The sequence below is a fragment of the Podarcis bocagei genome (assembly GCF_964188305.1).
Source record: "Podarcis bocagei genome assembly, chromosome: 3".
Lineage (NCBI taxonomy): Eukaryota > Metazoa > Chordata > Lepidosauria > Squamata > Lacertidae > Podarcis > Podarcis bocagei.
Window position 1 is genome coordinate 60,366,657 of NC_138127.1, and position 20,385 is coordinate 60,387,041.

The 20,385-nt window shown below is 39.0% G+C and overlaps 1 protein-coding gene and 1 long non-coding RNA gene across 2 annotated transcripts in view; one reads left to right on the forward strand and one right to left on the reverse strand.

The window, feature by feature from the left end:
- WDR27 (WD repeat domain 27) overlaps positions 1-20,287 on the reverse strand; it is a 59,107-nt gene extending 38,820 nt beyond the window's left edge. The window contains exons 1-20 of the mRNA XM_081188301.1: positions 19,261-20,287; positions 17,206-17,465; positions 16,453-16,651; positions 15,762-15,903; positions 15,105-15,229; positions 14,758-14,871; positions 14,304-14,355; positions 13,663-13,733; positions 12,611-12,722; positions 11,702-11,834; positions 10,858-10,961; positions 10,315-10,382; positions 8,645-8,778; positions 7,959-8,026; positions 6,805-6,883; positions 5,894-5,968; positions 5,530-5,636; positions 5,149-5,238; positions 1,848-1,969; positions 830-963 (exon numbers count right to left, since the gene is read on the reverse strand). Of these exons, the coding sequence (XP_081044427.1) occupies positions 830-963; positions 1,848-1,969; positions 5,149-5,238; positions 5,530-5,636; positions 5,894-5,968; positions 6,805-6,883; positions 7,959-8,026; positions 8,645-8,778; positions 10,315-10,382; positions 10,858-10,961; positions 11,702-11,834; positions 12,611-12,722; positions 13,663-13,733; positions 14,304-14,355; positions 14,758-14,871; positions 15,105-15,229; positions 15,762-15,903; positions 16,453-16,644 (1,922 nt within the window). The 5' untranslated portion in view covers positions 16,645-16,651; positions 17,206-17,465; positions 19,261-20,287. The remainder of the gene's footprint in view (positions 1-829; positions 964-1,847; positions 1,970-5,148; positions 5,239-5,529; positions 5,637-5,893; positions 5,969-6,804; positions 6,884-7,958; positions 8,027-8,644; positions 8,779-10,314; positions 10,383-10,857; positions 10,962-11,701; positions 11,835-12,610; positions 12,723-13,662; positions 13,734-14,303; positions 14,356-14,757; positions 14,872-15,104; positions 15,230-15,761; positions 15,904-16,452; positions 16,652-17,205; positions 17,466-19,260) is intronic.
- On the forward strand, positions 13,066-14,959 carry LOC308583910. The gene is made up of 3 exons (XR_014006484.1): positions 13,066-13,284; positions 13,965-14,084; positions 14,808-14,959. It is a non-coding gene; the product is annotated as an uncharacterized lncRNA (long non-coding RNA).
- Positions 20,288-20,385: the final 98 nt, after the last annotated feature.

A 20,385-nucleotide genomic window follows, 5' to 3' on the forward strand; every position in this document is an offset into this window, starting at 1 on the left:
GTTCCCCCATCCTAAACGATAACTTTTGTTGATCAAACTGATCAAGGCTGCAACCCTATACACCTAGAAGTATGCCCCATTGAACACAGTGGGGTTTACTTTTGAGTAAACATGCATAGGCTTGTACTGCAGTTTGCAGCCCTAGAAATAACATAGAATAATACTTTAGCAAAAGATGCCGAAAAGACAGTAATGATTCCAAGGTAGTGTTGGGCAGAATTAAATCTGAGGTACGATTAGATTATCTGCAATAGAATTGAATGTGACCAGAGGCAATTTTCACGCTAACAATATTCCTATTTTTATTTTCTGATGCAAGATGTAACATAAATAGCAAAATCTGATGCATGTTTATTAAAAAGTTACACTCTATTCCATAGCACATTCTGCAAAGTAACTATCCATAGGACTGCAGTTTTATTTTTTCCTCTTTCATTACAGTGGTACCTCGCAAGACGAATGCCTCGCAAGACGAAAAACGCGCAAGACGAAAGAGTTTTCCTTTTTTTAGTCGTTCCGCAAGACGAATTTCCCTATGGGCTTGCTTCGCAAGACAAAACGTCTTGCGAGTTCTTGCGAGTTTGTTTCCTTTTTCTTAAAGCCACTAAGCCGCTAAGCCGTTAATAGCCGCTAAGCCGCTAAGCCGCTAATAGCCGCTAAGCCACTAAGCCGCTAATAGCCGTGCTTCGCAAGACGAAAAAACCGCAAGACGAAGAGACTTGCGGAACGGATTAATTTCTTCTTGCGAGGCACCACTGTACTTTGTTTAGGTGTCTTACAGGATCTAAAGAATACTTGATATTTCTAAGAATCGTAAGACTTTACCTACCGTTTCATCTCATCCTTGCTGGTATCAAGGTAGCATCTTAACATGTGAAACTCTGCTCCACAAGACAACAATATAAATGTATCTATATAATAAAACTGTGCTGATCGAATGGATTTATGAAACATGTCCTTTCCCTAAAAGTAAAATATATATAATTAACTATGTATACTGTATAATTTTCAGTCAGAAAAATACAGATGGTTTCTTTATGGCACACTGTCAGATTACTTCCTTTGCTAATTTTCTGACTAACAGGTGATTTCTCTAAATTACAAATCTTGATTCATTTTACACTGTTGTCCATTTCTTTATAATTACTATTAGACAAGGCCCAAGGTCCTAAGAAAATACAATGTCACTCTGAAAATCCAGTCATTTACAAAGAATCTAGTCTGACTTCAGTCCTCTTTCCCACAATAACATTACATCACAAAAAATACAGTGTCCTGAATGCCAATCCAAAGGCAATCACTCCTCAACCTCTTTGACACTCTTTGACACACACAATTTCTTATTCTTCTTTGCATTCCCTATATTAGAGGAGGAGAACCCTTTTTCAGCCACAAGCAAGCATTGGGTGGGGTCAGAAGCAAACATGGACAAATCTTAACAAATCTAAAATTTACCTTTGTGCGTAGACTACGCACACACACACACACACACACACACACACACTTCTTTCTCCATTCCAGGCAATGGCCCATGATGGAAGTGGAGCATGTGTAACAATTTAGCAACCATTTTGAAATGCCAGAGAACTGCGAGGGGAGTGGCCCTCAAGTCATAAAGTGCTCATGAATTACAGCACACACAGTTTTATGTGCTTGATAATTTCAGTGCCATCACTATTGATAACTAGAAGTGTTAAACTATCCTAGAATTTTTTCACAATTACTAAGGTGGCAATTGGAAATACATTCCAAACAGATACAATTGATATGATTTTGGGGTCATAGAGAACAGGCATCATAGAGAACAGTACCCCAAATCTATCTAACTTGCACGAGATGTTTATTACCAGACATAAAGCAGGTTCTGCACTGCTGACTGACCAGATCCTTAATGTTCTGTCTTCAGAAGATGAAACAAGCCAGTTGTTGTCATGGCTCCAACCAACTGAGTTAACGGCACCATCATGCCCTAACAAAAATAAAGAAAAAATGTTTTTGGGAAAACAGGTCTGTCATACATTCCTAATAAACCAGAAGACTTTCCCCCCCAGAAAGATCACGGTTCATCTAAGAGAATTCTTATATATAATAATGTATGAATGTATGTGGAGATACAAAGAGGGGTTTTAAATAATTAAATTAAAATTTCAATCCACAAAGGAAAATACAGTGGTACCTCAGGTTAAGTACTTAATTCGTTCCGGAGGTCCGTTCTTAACCTGAAACTGTTCTTAACCTGAAGCACCACTTTAGCTAATGGGGCCTCCTGCTGCTGCCACGCCCCCGGAGCACGATTTCTGTTCTCATCCTGAAGCAAAGTTCTTAACCTGAGGTACTATTTCTGGGTTAGTGGAGTCTGTAACCTAAAGCGTATGTAACCCGAGGTACCACTGTAATGGATTTTCTATTAACTAATAAGATACCTATTCTTCTTCCTGCTGAGGTGGACTTAGGGAGAACTGGAATCAGTGTGGAGTTAGCCATCTCCCTTATTTGTCAAAATTCCCATCCTGGACAACTAAACTGCTTCAGAAGTGTCAGTTACAGAGATTGTTCAGCAGAGCAGGAAGGGCAAAATAGGGATTCATCGGCCTTACCAATAAATCCCTTTTCTTTTTGTTGCAGTGTACAATTCCACCCTCCAACTTGAATTCCTCCTTCTTATAGGCTTAGGTATCCTCAGGCCACATACAGGCTACATTTTCCCCTGTAAGCTAAATATTTTAGTGAGAAGAGATGACTTGCTCATTCTTCATGTTGTTAATTCTCATGTCCTGATACTGTCTTTCTTGTAGAACTTTATTTGGCCAAAACATGCTTGTCCAGAGGAGAGGCCATTAGCAAATCCGAGACTGATCACAACATGCCGTTAACCAAATATTTATATAAATTTCCCATTATCTAGGGAAATCAATTTCTAGTACTGGAATGCAATCAGTAAAATATGCAATGGCATAATGCTTCTTTCTGAATCCACTAGGATGCCTGGTTTAACAGGCATGGAAACTGAAGTAAAATAGCTAGTATCTATGTATTTTTCCATTTATGCAATTGCAGTCTGAGCTGATTTATAATGAAACAAGTATTACTACACATAAACAATTTTTTTGGTTTGCCCTTCATGAAAATTTCTCAAGGCAATTACACATCCGAGAATTTCCCAGTATTGCCAGACATTCTTATGGAAAATGTGACACCTGAGAAACCAAGAAAATGGAATTTCCCAACCCCACTTAGAGCATCTCTACAGCCTGGGATCTGGGGAAAGAAACAAGAATAGCCTGATTCTGCCCACCTGCCCACAGCTGCTCTGACTCTATTTAAAAAAAAATTATTATTATAAAAAATTCTGAGGCAGAGATATAAATACACATAGCAAAAGTATGAATTTGTGACACACTTGTTCTTGTTTTTTCAGAAGTCTAGGTTTAGAATCAGAGAAGTCTCTGAATGTTTTACTTTATACACGTCAGTAATATGTTTAACAGAATATACAGTGCAGTTGGAATTTTACCATGATGAACAGGAATATATTCCCTAAATTTTATTTCAAGTATAAAGATTGCTTCCGACTTACAGTTTGTTTTAGCCAGGCATTCTGATATAAATATACTGTAAGTTGGTAGCAGTACAAAAGGATAGATAGCCTAAACCTTGTTACTACAGTGTTAAATGATGCCCCTTTATTGTGCTTCACATGCAAATCAGAGTTGTAACTGAACTGCAAGTTTCATCAACACTTATGATGAAGTAAACTTCTCTCTTTACAAAGGGAAGACTGGTATTGTAGAACATTAATTTAGCAACTTCAGTTCAGTGTGGCCACTTCATTTTTCAATCCTATAAACTCTAAACAAATTCAAATTGTTAAAAGAGCCGATCTAACATCCCATTGTCATAACCCAGCACATATCATTTACCTAGATGAAAACTGCTAATGTTAAAGATATGGTATTTTAAAGTCCTAGACTGCCCCCTAGTGTACTGAATTTAAATTTGCAATATACATTTATGCATTTCATTTATAAATTTATACGCTATTTTTGTCACAACCAATCTCCATAAGCTATGAACGACGGGTTTGAGTCTCGCTAGTGTAAAATAGAGCCAAGCTGAAATACTCCCCTTGTTTCAGTGAGTTTTCAAGGGGGGATTTTTGAGATGGGGTAAACCTACTGAAAGCAGTGGGAGACCTTCTTCAGGGCATTGCTAACCAACAGCCATTATCGTTCTTCCCAGGACCCCCTGGAAGTGGTGTCATTCCAAGGCATTCTTGGTTAAGGTGGGGACTCCACTGGCAGCCTTTTTTTTTTTTTTTTTTTTTGGCAGCCACAATTTCCCCATGGGATGCCTTAGACAAGGCACTGTTCCCGGGCTTTTGGAATGACAGGAGGCAGTGGCAGAGGGTATTGTAGTCACTGAGAGCAGCTCTGCTGCTGCTGAGACTAACAGGGAAAATTCAAAACCAGCAGAACCAGATTTTTCTAAAGGACTGGAATAAATTTATGTTGTATATGAAAGACAATTGTAATTACTTAACATCGCTTGTAGGGTTACAAGAAGTTTTGTAAGGAGGACTTTATAAATTATTGGGAAAAGCATTAAGATTAGCTGATGTAAGATTGGATTTATAGCAATAAGCATAGTAATAAAATGCAAAATCAGAAAGAAATTTAGAAAACCATTAGAAGGGGTCTTAGGCTGTGATAGCCAAAGATTTGTTATGTTGCTTTGGAGTTGTCATGTTGGAAAATTTGTGCAAAAATAAAAAAGAGCAGCTCTGCTGCTACCACCAGCAGAGAAGCCCACACCTCCAAGGAAATTCTGCTTCCACAGCCCCTGTAAAAGCTCCCTTCAAACTTTTTCAGTGATTTAATCAACCCCTGAAAACAAACAGAAGAAAATTTCACCTTCCAGTCAGGTTTAGCAAAATAAGACAAAATAGGCAAATTAGTGGAAATAAAACCCAGCATGGTGGGCTTCAAGATTCTAAAATGAAAAAGAAATCACAGCAATAATATACAGTACTAGCACTAAAAACAGGTACCGGTAGCATAGTAAAAATGACATTTGCTTAAAATGCTGTATCTTGCACTAATAGGAAGTAAATTGAAGACCTAAGAATGAAAAAGGCTGGAATTAATTTACCTGAATAAACTGCTGGTGTTCCTGTAAGATCTGAATTGAATGCCAGCAAAGTTTTGTCTGCCAAGCCACAAGCCAACAACTCTCCATCCCCTGTAAGAATAAGGAGTATAGGAACTTAATCTGATAATTCTAAACCATGAATATACCAAATCATTTAAAAAAAAAATATTGTAGTTATCTATACGCAGCATTTAAAGAATTCCTCAGAAGTCAATGGGATGTATTTCTGTGTAGACATGCATAGGATTGTGTAGTCAATGCTGAAAATAAAGGCAGGCTTGCTAACTGAATGAACCTTAATGAGCCCTATATATGTAAAAAGGATGTTTAGCAAGTGAATGCTGCAGACATCTAACGTAATGCATGAACATTTTTCTATACCTGAATACTGAATACAGCATATAGAAGTTGGCTTATCAGCTACGATAATCTGTCTCTCAGATTTGTTTGGAGGAATGTTGACATGTGGATAGTCTTCCTTATTTCGTCTTCAATGGTAAAGAAACAGGAGAACATTTAAAAAGATAAAAGTACAAACTGTGATGTACATTTAAATGTATTACCATTAAATTTACAATATTTTCTCATTAACAAGTGTTGGTGTAATAGAAGTTACATACTGCTAAAATAATTTTAATTTCTCTTTTATTTGGAATCCCCCCCCACTGTGTAAATGCAGGATAATACTAGTTCTGCTTCAGTGTCATTAATGCATTTGTTCGGACATATCAGTTTTATTGCTTACCGTTTGCAACTTCTCTTGCACTTCAGTTCCAGATTGTTTTGCTTTGCATTGGTCTTTGGAGAGAACATGGTCATTCTGCAGTGGAAAACAGTGGGCAATAGTTCATAGGGCCAAAGAAGACCTGACAATAAATGTCTCTTTGCATTTAATCTATAGTTTTGTAAAAGTGCAAATACATCAGGTAGGGTACCATGTTTTCCTAGCTCACTAGAGACAAGTGAAAATAATGCAAACGTCCAGTAACTTCATTTTCTATGGATTACGAAATGATTGTAACATTTTGGTGTTACTGTTATAACAGTGAGCTGAATCCAAAAGTTCTCTTCCTCCAGAGGAAGCTTCTTCTTTCAGAGGAAGGGAATTCTTGCATTCAAACCCATTAAATAAGCAATCAGAAATAACTGCCTCAGTATAGGAATATCAAAATCTAAGTTACACAGACAAGCAGGCTAGCAATACACATATAGCCACTAACTCATATATAGCCATGCTGTGATTCTGAAGGGATGCAGAAAGAGCGCAGGAATCTCAGAAGATGGAGATTTCCAATAGCTGACAGAAAGGTTTCAGTGAACTACATCTTTCCTGGCCCCACCCCATCACTAAGAAATCCAAATAAACTATGAAAAATAGTGCTATTTGTAGACCAAGCTATGCAGATTTTGCTAAAATTGCATAATTTTAGACTTACAATTCTAATTTATTTGTGAATGTGCCACTTTCCCAAACAAGCATTTCTTTAAACCTTAGTCTTAATAGTGTCAGACTAATATTTTTTACTCTTTAGCCCATTTTACATTACATTTTCCATATGTCAAATATGCTGTGACAGTCATGCAGCTTCTCTTTCTACAATAAAATTTAAAAATCAATCTTAAAACACTAAAAATAATTACATAATATGTACTCACTGTGGCGCTGATGTGTAACCTGAGGACTTAATTTTATTATGGAAGACCAGCGGCTGATCTTTTATTGGGCTTTTTGTACCTGAGTTTAAAAATACATAAATAAATAAATAAATAAATAAATAAATAAATAAATAAATAAATAGTTATAATTACAGCTATATAGTTGTAATTATAAAATAGTTAATAATTACAGCTAAGAAACAATAAATAAATGCATTTAACAAACACAGTTACAAATATGGATACCCAGGAAGTTCAGGTTACTTTGTTTCAGCTTTTAAGATGCTGAACTTCTGCTATATAATTCTGTCTTTTAAAAGCATAATTATTTTTAAATTGAACAAACAGGATGCTCTGTGCAACAGGCCTGAGTTCCAGAGATGTAGTAATGCAAATCTACAGTCCCTGTTTGTGTAGCCTCTCTCACTGCTTCAATTGAGGGGAATGTTTCCCATAAGTATTTATTTTGTCTCCAGTGCAGAGAGCATTAATATTATTTGATTTCTTATACACCACCCTTCCTGTAATGTCCACAGTGACTAATAATAAAAATAATACAAAAACAAAACTAAAATTATATCCTATAATGTCAGTATTACATTATACATAAGATGCCCTCCCCACGATGTTCCAGAAGCCTATAGTAACAAGTAGGTTTTAAGGTGTCAACTGAGCAAAAATAATGTGTGGGTCAGCCTGATCTCAAGACGGACGAGGTTTCAGAGCCAGGTACCATCAATGACTAGGAAAAATCTTGCATCAAGTAGAACTCCACATGTGCATGATCTTGCATCCAGAAATTAGTGCTGGATATAGTGGAATAATCTGATCTTACATCAACTTACCTGGGAGTATCTTCTACCAAAACATTTATTTATAAATTAATATTTAATCCAATTCTTCAGTCCAAAAACCTCAAACCACCTAACAAAGTCAGCAATAAAAACAGAACAGAAAGAAGAACACAGCCCCAGAAAAACAGACAGACAGACAAAAGATGACTGGTTACCACCCCGGATACCTAGTCTGATGCCAGCTGTGTTCCCAGGTGGTACTGGGTCTTAACCCATCCCTTTTGGATGCTTCTTCACCCCAAACAAAGAATAGCTGTTTATAAATAAGCACCAAACTAGTTGAAAGTTTACCAGACTTACCTTTTTTACTAACAAGTTGGCTTTTTTCTTTCTTCAGGCACAAAGGAGAGGTTGGCAGAAGAGAGCACCTAAGAAGAGACACACTTCCTTACCCGGGCTTTGGACGCGGGAGATGTGCATTTTTAGGACCCACCGTGATTTTGTAATCGTATGCTGTTTTAAATTGTTTTTAACACTGGGCATCAATTGTTGTAACCCACACTGGGATCATGTAAGGGTGGGTTAATAACAACAACAACAAATCAAACAAATCAGAAGACTCATATATATATAAACCATTTATGAAAGAGCAGTACTAGTGACATTTGGGGCACTGCTAGAAACACTGATTTCCAAAAAAGATCAGCTCCTCTCATGAGCTTGAAGATACTTGAAGCTGATGATTACAACCCATCAACCCAGAATAATATTCACTGGATAAAATCTGGGGCAGTATTCGGATATCTCGTCCTTTTCCACCATTTAAAATTAGAACAGCATGGTGGTATTTCCATCAAAAAGTCACATTTTCATTATGCAGCAGGTAATGCCATGTAAAAGGAACATTAGCATCTGGAAGAGAAGCACTAACGCTACAATCCCCGCATCTGAAAGTACCCGTTTATCTTCTAACCTGTGACAAATGCTAGCTGGATGGTGGAACTCATAGAGATTCAAATAATCCAAATGACTTAATGATTCATTACCTGGCAACTACAGAAAGGCCTTTCTCACTTCCACTTAAATAGAGTTCACTCTGCTGGGATCTCAACAGGGCAGCAACATTAATCTCCAGTAAGGCAATTCTATTCTCAAACATTGAAGTTAGCAAACAGAACACCTGCAGAGACATGTCCATGAAGCATTTCTCCCTTCAAACCAAAATAATGCCAACATAGTAAACAGTAATCAGTGGTTTGTAACCTAATGTCTGTGGGCGGAGTTCGGCTCATGGAACAGGACTTTCCCATCTCCCCTTTCTGTGCATCCGCCTCAACACCTCTAAAATTCATTCCTTGGGGCTGGGAAACCCTTTGGGACAATGTGGGATGCAGTGCGCAGGGCTGCAGAAGGGTGGGGAAATTGGTGAAAATCAGGAATCCTCACACAGGAGACCTTTGGATCCAAGCCATTAGAATTAGTAAGACATGGGCTATTTCAGTGTCATGCATGTGTGTATGAAGCTCTGCATTCATTTTACAGTGGTATCTCGTGTTAAATACTTAATTCGTTGCGGAGGTCCGTTCTTAACCTGAAACTGTTCTTAACCTGAAGCACCACTTTAGCTAATGGGGCCTCCAGTTGCCGCCGTGCCGCCGGAGCCCGATTTCTGTTCTCATTCCTGAAGCAAAGTTCTTAACCTGAAGCACTATTTCTGGGTTAGCAAAGTCTGTAACCTGAAGCGTATGTAACCCGAGGTACCACTGTACGCCAGAGTTCACTGTGTGTTTGCAGCTGTTTGCCTTCCCATTTAATCTGCATAGTCCACATGACATTACTCTCCCACAGCACCAGTCTCGATGCTTCCCCCCTGTAAACTGAGGTTTACCTGATACGGGGATAATCTGATGAACTGGGGGAACTGAACAACAAATTTGAGGTCACATACTATTTGTTTCGATGTTTCTGGGTGGATGGCTCAATCCCCGTTGTCTACTACTCCCTTTTTCAAGCCTATCTAAGCCTACTACTTCCTCAATTCTTTCATTTCTTTTCCATTTGTACCCCTATTTCCAGGGCACTCCTGAACGGAAGACTGTAGCCTTATACATATATTAATTTTTATTTCTCGCATTTGCACAAAACTAGAAAACTGCAGAAGCAAATTCACAATTGTCTGACTCTGTGCTTTTGCACATTTCTTGGTTGGGGAAGTGTTTTCTAAGGGATAAAAAATAAAGATCCATGCGCAACTATATAGACGCATGCCCTGTTGGTACTTTATTAGCATAATAAAATCAACAAATGAGAAGGCAGGGACAAACACAAAAAGGAATGCCTACTGGTATGAACAAGAAAGATCGAAGTTGCTCTGCATATACAAACTTGTAGTGTAGACTAATTCAAATAGGAAAATGTGGATTGACAGCTAAATAATGCTCAAAGGCAGAGAATCCCAGATACTTTGGATAGCAAAATTGGAAAATATTTATGCCTTAGGTCTGGGAGAACTGTAGCTGATTAGCGCTAACACAACAGAGCTAGTGATATAAACCAACAGCATAATTCTTTTTTTATTAGTAGTGTGCCACAAATGTGAAGTTTGCTTTCCCCCAAAATTTAAGGTTCCTCTAAATTTTCAGTTTCAAGGAAGAATAAACTGTGCTATAAACAATAAAAAAATAATATTTAAAAATAATTTCAATACTGTACTCACCTTGCCATTGATTGCCTTCCTCATTAAAGCACATGATCCAGCAAACTGAATGCTGAGGGCACTGAAATCTTTACACACAAAAACCCCAATGTTATAAAACATTCTTTTTCTTTGCTAATATAGAAAAGTTCCACATTAAATTAAATACTGGCTACAAGGCTTTCATCATATGTATGGTAAGTTGATATAATTCCACTGATTTCATCAACCTAACGCCAGCGCATAAACTTCCAGTGCAATAACAAGTCAAACCTGCTAGCAGACAAGCACACCTCTGTAATTCTAACTAGCTAGTAGAAACAGAAACAAGACATGAACAATGAGCCTTGGGTTGATGTTTGCGCAACAGAACTTCTCCCTCCTTTCCTGTCCCCTGCAGCTCTCTGCCCACCAGCAAAATCTGCTCCAAAGGGGCAGACTTTGAGGAGAAGACAGAGGGAGCAGAGAAAGGAGAATATCTGTTGTGCAAATGGAACTCCGCTTATGCAGTGATGGACTTTCCATATGTAAATCACACCAAGCTGCAATAATAAATTATCATACCTCTGTAATGTAAAACAGCTTCCAACTCAAAATTTGCCATGTTAATTATGAATAAACCAGTAGAGCTTCCTATCCACAAGCATGGGGCATTCACAGTAGGCAAACTAATTGAAAATAAAAAGAGAAATAGAGTATTTTTTTAAAAAAAAATAAAAATCTGGCATTCTCTTCATTACAGATACAATGAGGTATTTTTAAGTTTCATAGCTTTTATGCAGATGGCTAAGATCAAGTGTAGTATCAAGTGTAGATAATTAATGATGTGAGCTGGATAAGAAGAACACATGAACATGTGTTCCTCCTTTCAATTAGGAATATTTAGGATTTCAGAAAGGGTATCTCCCAATCCTATCTCAAGATATTGATGATTGAACCTAGGACCTTCTGCATGCAAAGCACATGTTCTACTACTACTAAGCTATAGCCTGCACTTTAAAGTATGTTTATATTTATGTTTAAAAAGAAAGGTGCAGTGTCAAGATGATGAAGGAGGGAGGTTAGGGGGAAACAGAATGGTTTTATGTGGCTCATCAGCTGCATAGATATAAATGAACACAGACACGAGGATAGAGGTTAGGCGTTATGGTGCTTTAAGTGTGACATTTTATTTGTAATTTGCTTATTCAAGGGTTTGACACTGCACGTTATTAAAATGGCATGCATGTCCTCCATACAATGTCTTCAGGTTATTACAGCAAGGCTGTAATACAGTATTAAAAAGTCATCACCTACTATAAAGTATTACCTACACAAAATACTTTTATATGATTTTCTAATTATTATTCTTCTTCTCTTTTTCATGACATACAATATCAAGCAGTGAATGAAAACTTAGTGCACTTACCTGTGTTCTTCATCACCTACATTTATCGACTTGTCACAGAGTTCAATTCTGAGAACTGGAAAGGTAGTTTCAACTGTTTCTTCTTCCCTTAAATTATTTGAAGTATATGCCTTAGAAGGCTTCTGAATCTCATCTAGGGAAAACAGACAAGAAGAAGAAGAAGAGTTTGGATTTGATATCCCGCCTTTCACTCCCTTTAAGGAGTCTCAAAGCGGCTAACATTCTCCTTTCCCTTCCTCCCCCACAACAAACACTCTGTGAGGTGAGTGGGGCTGAGAGACTTCAAAGAAGTGTGACTGGCCCAAGATCACCCAGCAGCTGCATGTGGAGGAGCTGAGACGCGAACCCAGTTCCCCAGATTACGAGACTACCGCTCTTAACCACTACACCACACTGGCTCCACAATGCCTATTAAACTAGAAACAAGTTGCTTAAGACATTTAATGAAAGCTAGAAGCAATAAGCTAAGTTCATAGCTATGCACTGCTGCTATATAACTCATCTGGCAGAGCTGCCTAGCCTGGGAAACTTGTGCTAGCAAAACACAGCTCCAAATTAGCTTCGATAATACAATTCTCAACTAGTATAAGACAATTTCTGTGTAGTACTATCTATCACAGCACACAGCAGGAGACGGTATCATACTGTCAATTGAATGTGACTTCTTTGGAGCTGACAAAGTTCACACATATTCACATTATAAGTAAAGGCCTCCTTCAAGATCAGTCTTTCTGAGCTGTCTATTTTGGAGGCCTTCTTGATTTGTGTGCCTGTATTATCGATTCCTATGACATCTGGATATAAAGTTAATCCAGATTCGTAAAAAGTATCTATATGAAAAATACATTTTAACCATGTCATTGGCTAACTAGTAATATTTTTAAATGTATTCCAGAAGCATCATGTTACCCAATTGTTCGGATTTCCTTATTTTGTTGTAAAACTTCTCTCTCTCTTTCTTTATATTTATATGTACCACACAGCGATACTGATGCCCGCTACTCAAGCTGAAGATCCAAAGCTGAAAGAGAGAATAAAACTATAAACTAGCTTTCTGCACTTCTCTTTTAATAAGTAAATGTTTCTGGTATTATCATCTTAATTCAGTGGTGTGGCCAAATACCAAAACCTATAAATATAATAAAGTTCATCTCAAACATAAATTTCCATATTCTCCAACTTGTTCAGGAAATTGTATTTTGGCAACCAACTTTTTCTCAGGCAATCAAGTTGACTGTCTTTGATTTGGCTAGATTTCTTCATATATACCAGGCTTCCTCAACCTTGGCCCTCCAGATGTTTTTGGCCTACAAATCCAATGATCCCTAGGTAGCAGGACCAGTGGTCAGGGATGGTGGGAACTGTAGTCTCAAAATATCTGGAGGGCTGAGGTTGAGGAAGACTGCTAAATACATTATGTAGATCTCATTGGAGGATTTGTAATGCCTCATCACAATTTAGGATTTGCATAATATCTAGGGAGGAGAACAGAGCGAAAGAGAAGTTAGGTTGCACAACAGCAATGGCCATGACATAGGAGCAAAAAGGGAGGGACAAACAGCAGAAGTTTAAGTAAAGCTGGGGTGTAGAGGAAGAGAGAGAAATGGCAGTTTTAAACAGCAGAGATTTGAGCAAAGCAGGGATCGAGGGACACAGAATAAAATGGCAGTTTTAAACACCAGAGGTTTGAATAAAGCAGTGATAGAGGGGCACACAGTAAAATGGCAGCTGTAAATAACAGCAAATGTTTGAGTTAAGCAGGGATGTAGAAGTTGGAAATGGTGCTTAGTACTCAAAATGTGTGTGGGGAGGAAGAGGCAGAAACTTAACACATGGATAATGTGTGTGCAAAGCAGGTTGCACAAAAGGAGGTGAGAGGAGGCATGAACATAAGGATATAGGTGAAAACAGGAGTATAAAACTCAAATTACAACATGTCAAATTCCCAGAATGCTTCTTACCTGTCCATCTGCACATCCAGTGATAATCTGTTTATTTTCTTCATCAATGAAGAGACTCAGAAGAGGAAATACTGGAGAAAAGAGGCAGATAAGAAGCACAATATGGGAAAGAAAAAGAAATAAGGAACCACTGGGCCTAAACAGAAAATCCTCACTATCAAATCAATACAACAGTAAAACACAGAAATCTAAAATAATTAATACTCAATATAATTTTGCATCCCAATATAATGCTATTTTATGGATACAGGAACTCCATAGCACACATAGCTGCAACATCTGTCCCATTCATTTCTTTGTAGGTAACAGATGCAATTGAGATCTGCTGCCTCCACTGAAATTAACAAGATGGCACTTTGGAATGGAGAAATTCTACATATGCATGAAAAGATATGTGAAGACTCTGGGTCATGGCAACTATGGTAAGTACAATTACTGCTGTCACTGGGAGTAGCATGGAGAATGGGAGTAATGATATGGAACTGAATGTATATTGCATTGTGTTGTTCTAACAATTTATTTTGTTGTTTTCATCCTAAATTAATATTGGAATGGATTAAAATGCTCATCTCTTATGTCAAGTATTATTCTATATGAAAAAGAGGTTGGTTGATACTGATTCATTATTTTTAAAAGCATACCTGTTATTACTGCTGACTGATATATTAAGAGTCCAGTACAATAGTCCCATACCTTTTGGAGGGAAAAACATGGTAACGTATAAATGTCAGTTTATATAATAATGAATGTAACCAATGTAATACTTTATAAAAGCCATTTGATTTTTCGGTTGATTCCATGGGATGGGAACAGAACCCCACAGACCAAGCAATACAGAAAATTTAATTATGACTGAATAGTAGCATTCAGTTTTAATAACTGATCATGGAAAGCAGATGTGAAGATTATATAGTATACCCAGTCTTTATTTTCCTTCTCCTAATTAGAATATTCTTTATAGTAAAACAAAGCACATTAGCACTATATGGTTTAATATTTGAGTGCTTCTCCTTTTGTCTTAACATTATACTAAACCTCATAGCCTGAGCCAAAATAATTTAAAAAAACAAAAAAACAAAAAGAGAATTTCCTTGCCTTAAAACTTCTATCTTCAGAAATTGATATAAGTCTGTTTTTTTCCCAAGGGCAAAACTCAGCAGCAGTCACTGGAGCCAGGTGACCCTCCAATTCAGCAAGTATAACCTCATCCTGCAATTGATCCCAGAAGAAAAACAGATAAAATTTCAAAATAAAATTGGTAGTGTTTGATCCCAATAAATGTGAGAAGTTCACGTAATGTACTTGTCCATCACTTGTGAAAGATACAGCTGCTCGATGGACCAGAGTACAACTTGCTTTCAAATGATTTCTACTTCTTTGATGGCACAGATAGCTATATTTCAATATCACACTGTGGTATGTTTGACAACATAGGCTCTCACCTTTGCATTTAGCATGTATATCCGATTGCCAGCACATACGGCCACTGTCTCATCATCTGGACTAAATCGCACATAAAGCACCATTCCCAAAAGTGTTCCTATAACAATGCCTTCTGGCATTACCCCTGCAATATTTGAAACATAACACTAAATTATTATGACTATTTGACAAAACTAAAACTTCAATAGTTATGTGAAAGCTAGTTATTTTTAATAGCAAACAACTTCATATATATTTTTAAGCTGGCTAATTAACATACTGATTTCTGAAGCAACGTAGGCTGCAGTCCTAACCATGTCTGCATAGAAATAAGTCCCACCTAATTCAATAGTTTACTTCCAGGTAAGTGGGATTAGGATTGTAATCTATACAATTCTACTCAGAAGTAAACCCTACCTACTCTCAAGTAAATGGACAGAATTACAGCCAAAAACATACAAAAAAACCCCTCTGTACCATTGTTGTTGTTTTTTCCTTCTGCAATACAGCAAAAGACAAAACTAAGAGAAATTAGAAGTTTAAAACTCAACAAAACCTTCACTCAGCATCTCCCACAACCATGGAATCTTCCCTCTTGATAAGCTCCTTTTCACAAGCATAAATCGAGGCTAGTTAGGAGAATCCCACCCACTGAATTTTTATCACAAAGTGTTCACCTTGTAAAAACTTCTTCATGCATTCATCCAGATTCCACACTATTACATAGTCACGTGAAGCGGAGCAAATGAGGAGTGGATTGTCTTTGCTCCCAAATGCCAATGCAGTAATTGAATGGTGATGACCTAGTAAGTGTAATGGCTGACAAAAGAGTATTTGGTACTGTAATTTGAAATAGATATAAAATATGCAGCTAATCAATCAGTTTCTTCCAAAATATTCATTTTAGTTATACAAACTATCTCTTGATCTCAGAGTGATTTATAGAATGTAAATACAAACATTTCAAACATATATAAAAATATACACATACAGCTAAAATACCTCCAGTCTAAGAACCAACTAGCAAATATCTGCCCGTTTTTAAAGGCGTAGCTTTTTCAGGGTAAGCTACTCATTACTGAGGACCAATGTGGCTGCTAATTTTATTAGTATCAAATATGGCTATCAAATAAAGGCTGCCCTTGCTTTTTCACCCCAGATCGTAGTGACTACCCCTTCTGGCTCATATACTATATTGTCTCCTAAGCACTGTTTCCATTCATTTTCAAAGAATTTGCACAGGAGTACTGCACAGTGGGTTGCATTCTTTGGAACATTGTTCTTGTTCTTGTGAATATACATCTTACATGCCAATCTTATGGATTCTTGAACATAAACTAAATCCTCAGAAAGAACTAAGTTTTCAACCTGGTGGTCAGGATCATCAGTAGTATTCAAAATACAAAGCTCATTCCCATTCAAAGGAAAAGCACAGTAATGCATGCTACAAGCAAGCTGGACATGTGATTCTGGCACTTTGGATCTAAAAACTTGTTTTTCAAGAACAATGCTGCTGCTACATCCTTCTTCAGCAAAACAGAGGTCCACAGGGCTTTCCATTGGACAGCTGAAATAGACACCAAATTAGCATTTAATTAGAAATGTCTCATTCATTGGATAGCAGCTACATTTATAATATTTTAAAGTATTTATGATGTTGAAGTAAAATATTTATGATATTTAATAGAAGGACAACATGGCTAAATCATCACAAAATTATTGACCCCTTTATTAAAGGATAATAAATATGCAAGAGTAAGACAAGGACAAAGCCTCACAGAACGCATAGGCATGACTTTGCAGAGAAGAATTCAGACCCATCATCTGCCATGAGCCGGGAGGGGGGGTTAGCTTTGGGAGGATTTAGGTATCCTGTGCCCAGTTCTGCCAGCAGAGTTGCTCAATCATCAGCAAGGGAGACCCAGCAGCAAGGAGTGCTCCAATGCACCCACCTATTTCAACCTGGCCTGCAAAACCCCCCAAAAGAAATGAAATTTTGCCCAATTTGATTTCAAACCATGTAGGCAAATGAAGTGTTTGTCTTCAGATCAGGGTTTGCAGGTGCTGCTGACCAGCTGATAATTTACAATGCAAATCTTTACATCAAACACTACTGCTTACCAGTTCCAGTTAAAGTACTGCGATGTCACAAGACAGTCAAACTTTATCCATTTCCAAGAGTGTAATGTTTAGGACTGTCACATCACCATGACTTTGGTTTTCTGGTTTGTTTTCCTTTCTTGAAAGACCATAGTCATCCAATCATACACAACTGGATGAACACAGAATGCTGGAACTTCAGCTGTGCATTCCATTTTTGCCCATTTTTTATTTTGAAACAAAACGTGGACAAGCTGAGCTTTGTTGCCAAAGATGGGTAACTGTGAAAAGAGAACTGCTGGTGATTAAACTTCTAAAAAGCAAAGAGGATTAGACAGTTTCAAGTCCCTTGTTGGCAACAACATAGCAAAAGCTGACAACAAAGGATTTCCATCAGTGTTGCCAGACAGGCAACAATTCTCTTATATGTAAAAGAATTCAGTCTTTTTTAATCTTCTGTACCAGCGTCCTACAAGAATTCAAGCTTGTTCAGTGTAATGCTGTACTAAATTATTTTGGCATCAGCTTTGTATGGGAGGACAGAACAGTATTTGATTCCCAGGGTGGCTGGTAAGTCTCAAGCAGACAAGTGTGTGAGCAGGGCCAGGGTTTTCTCTGGAAGTGCTGGCAAGGGAGTCATGGATCACTGTGCTGTAAGGAATTTCAGCAGCAGAAACAGAGTGCGGGAGAGGGGCTTCCTTCTCTCTCCATCTGTCTAGTTTGCAGGTGCCAATGGCTCCAACTCCCATTAGCTCCAGGCAGCATGGCCAATGGTCTGGGATGACGGGAGTTAGAGAGCACCACCACAGCTGCACTCACCCCAGGTCAGTGTTTTTCAATCAGGGCTCCACAAGTATCTCCTCACACCCAGAGGTCCTAAATAAGAAAGACTCTGCATTTTATAATGGTGAAATAAATTATTACCAGTTTTTGCTTTGTTTTGTTTTTCTCCTTTATATATGGAAGGGGAAGCAAGAATTGCCGGCTGCTTCCATTGGGCAGCACTGCTGTACAGCAAGAAAGTTCCGCTGAGAGAGGCAAGGGCCTGGCAGACTTGAGTTCAAATTCTACACTCAGCCATGAAGTTCACAGGCCTGGGTGACCTTGCGCTAGTCAGAGTTTCTCAGCCTAACTTACCTCATGGGGTTGTTGTGGGGACACAATGGGCTGGTGGTACACCCCACCCAGAGCTCCTTGAAGGAAAGGTCCAAGACTAAGTGCAGGGCTGGATTTAGGTTTGATGAGGCCCTAAATTACTGACAGTAATGGGGCCCTTTATATGTCCAGCTGTCCTTTGTCAACAACAAATTGTCAGTTTTTTTGTGTTGAATATATGCTATATGGTAATTTATGGACCAAATAGGTATCTAAAGCCATTTGCACATGTTGCCATGCAACCAGTCCATGCAGAATGTAGGCACCCTATATATAGAAATGAGCAAACCAGTGATATTTTAGGGAGCAGGCTAGCAGGTGGGGCCCATTACTTACATCATAGGAGCCTACACAACACAAAATACTGTTGCTGTATGTAGGTTTTATTTTATTTCATCATCATCATCATCAAACCTTTTATTGGCATCACATACAAACATCGATAACATAACAGTACAGAGTTACCGCTTATTTTATTTGTTTTATATCTTCTATTTTGGAAATGTACATCCAGGGTTTTTTTTCCTTTAAATTTTTTTGGGAGCCCAAAAGAGTGAGCCCTAAGCTATAGCTTATTTAGCTTATACGTAAATCCGGCACTGTCTAAGTGTCAACAAATAATACAGAGCCGTAAAGGCTCGAGGAAATACTTGGGGATTCTGGCGTCCTTTTAAACCTGGCCGTGGAGTCCTTCACCGTGGTGTGAGAACTGGGAGGGGGAAGCCCTCGGGGAAGTGGTCGCAGCGGCCCCCTTCCCTGAAGTGGAGCAACCCATGGCCCTCCTGCTGTGGAGGAAACAGGAGCGTCGACTCCCCTGCGAGGGGTCCGAACGCAAACTGCGCTCTGAGACTCTGACACTTGGCCATTGCTGGATTCCGCCGCGAAACCGTTGGGGGCGTGGCCTCCCGCAGGAATACTTACGTCAGCCAAGGCGCCGCGAGAGGGACGATCGGTGATTTTCTTCTCGGAGAGCAAGGGGGCGGGGCTTGCCCCTTCCTAGCCCTTGCGGACACAGGCGATTAGCGGAGAAGGGGAAACTCGCACTCGAGTCCACCTCCGCCTCTGCCTCACAACCAGCAGCCGGGTACAGCTTTGGTCCGCCTGTCTTCGCCGTCCGCGGCTGCCGTGGAGACACCCGCCTGCCCTCGGAAGTGAGGGGCCAGAGAGGAGGTGGTTCTAATCCTTCCCCAGCGAACGGTCGAGTGCGGGGAGCAGTCCGGTTTCCTAGGTTACAGTGACGCCTACGGAGAGGCCGCGAGGCCAATTCCAGCCGCCGCCTTCGCGTCGTCCTAGCTCTGCAGTTGTCAAATGAACGGAGATTAGTTGACCACACGTGCGCGCCTGCCCGCCCCTTGTAGCAAGGCTCCTGCAGATTTTGCATCTCCCGCGCCGAGGTGGGAGAGACATTAAGAGGCCGACTTTCGACCATGGCTGTAATCCTATCCTATTCACATTTATTTGGAGTATGCCCAGATGAACTCAGCACTGTATCAATTTATGTACACAGTGAGAACAAATTAGAAATACCCCTCGTACTGCTAAATTTCTTACCCACTCTCACGCCAAACTTTTTAAAATTAAGGAAAGTGCGTTCATTAGTTCCACTGCAAAGGGGGGGAAATGTACAGTTGCAGAGTTGCAACATGGAAAACCACTGTTTTAGATCCACTGCCAGCTGCCAGGCAAGAGCTGCATCTGTGCCTACCCATTTCTTCACTTGTATCAGTTTCACTCTCCATAGCCATCAGAGTGAACAGCTATAACTGCATGCAGATAGGGAAGTCAGACAAGCAACCAAGGCTGCAGGGAGCTGCAAAAGCAGCTATGCCTGACTTGTTTCTCACTTGAGATCAGATAAACATTTGTTCTTCAGGTTGCAACCTAGCAGTGCTAGACTAACAGGGTTGAGGGCATTATATGAATCGTTCCATTTAAAACTGTATTTCTGTGAAATTACCCCTGACCCAGAGCCACATGAGGCAACAGAAAGCTGTGCACTACATTTTAAGTGAAAGGATAAACAGTGCCAATTAATTCTTGGTGTAT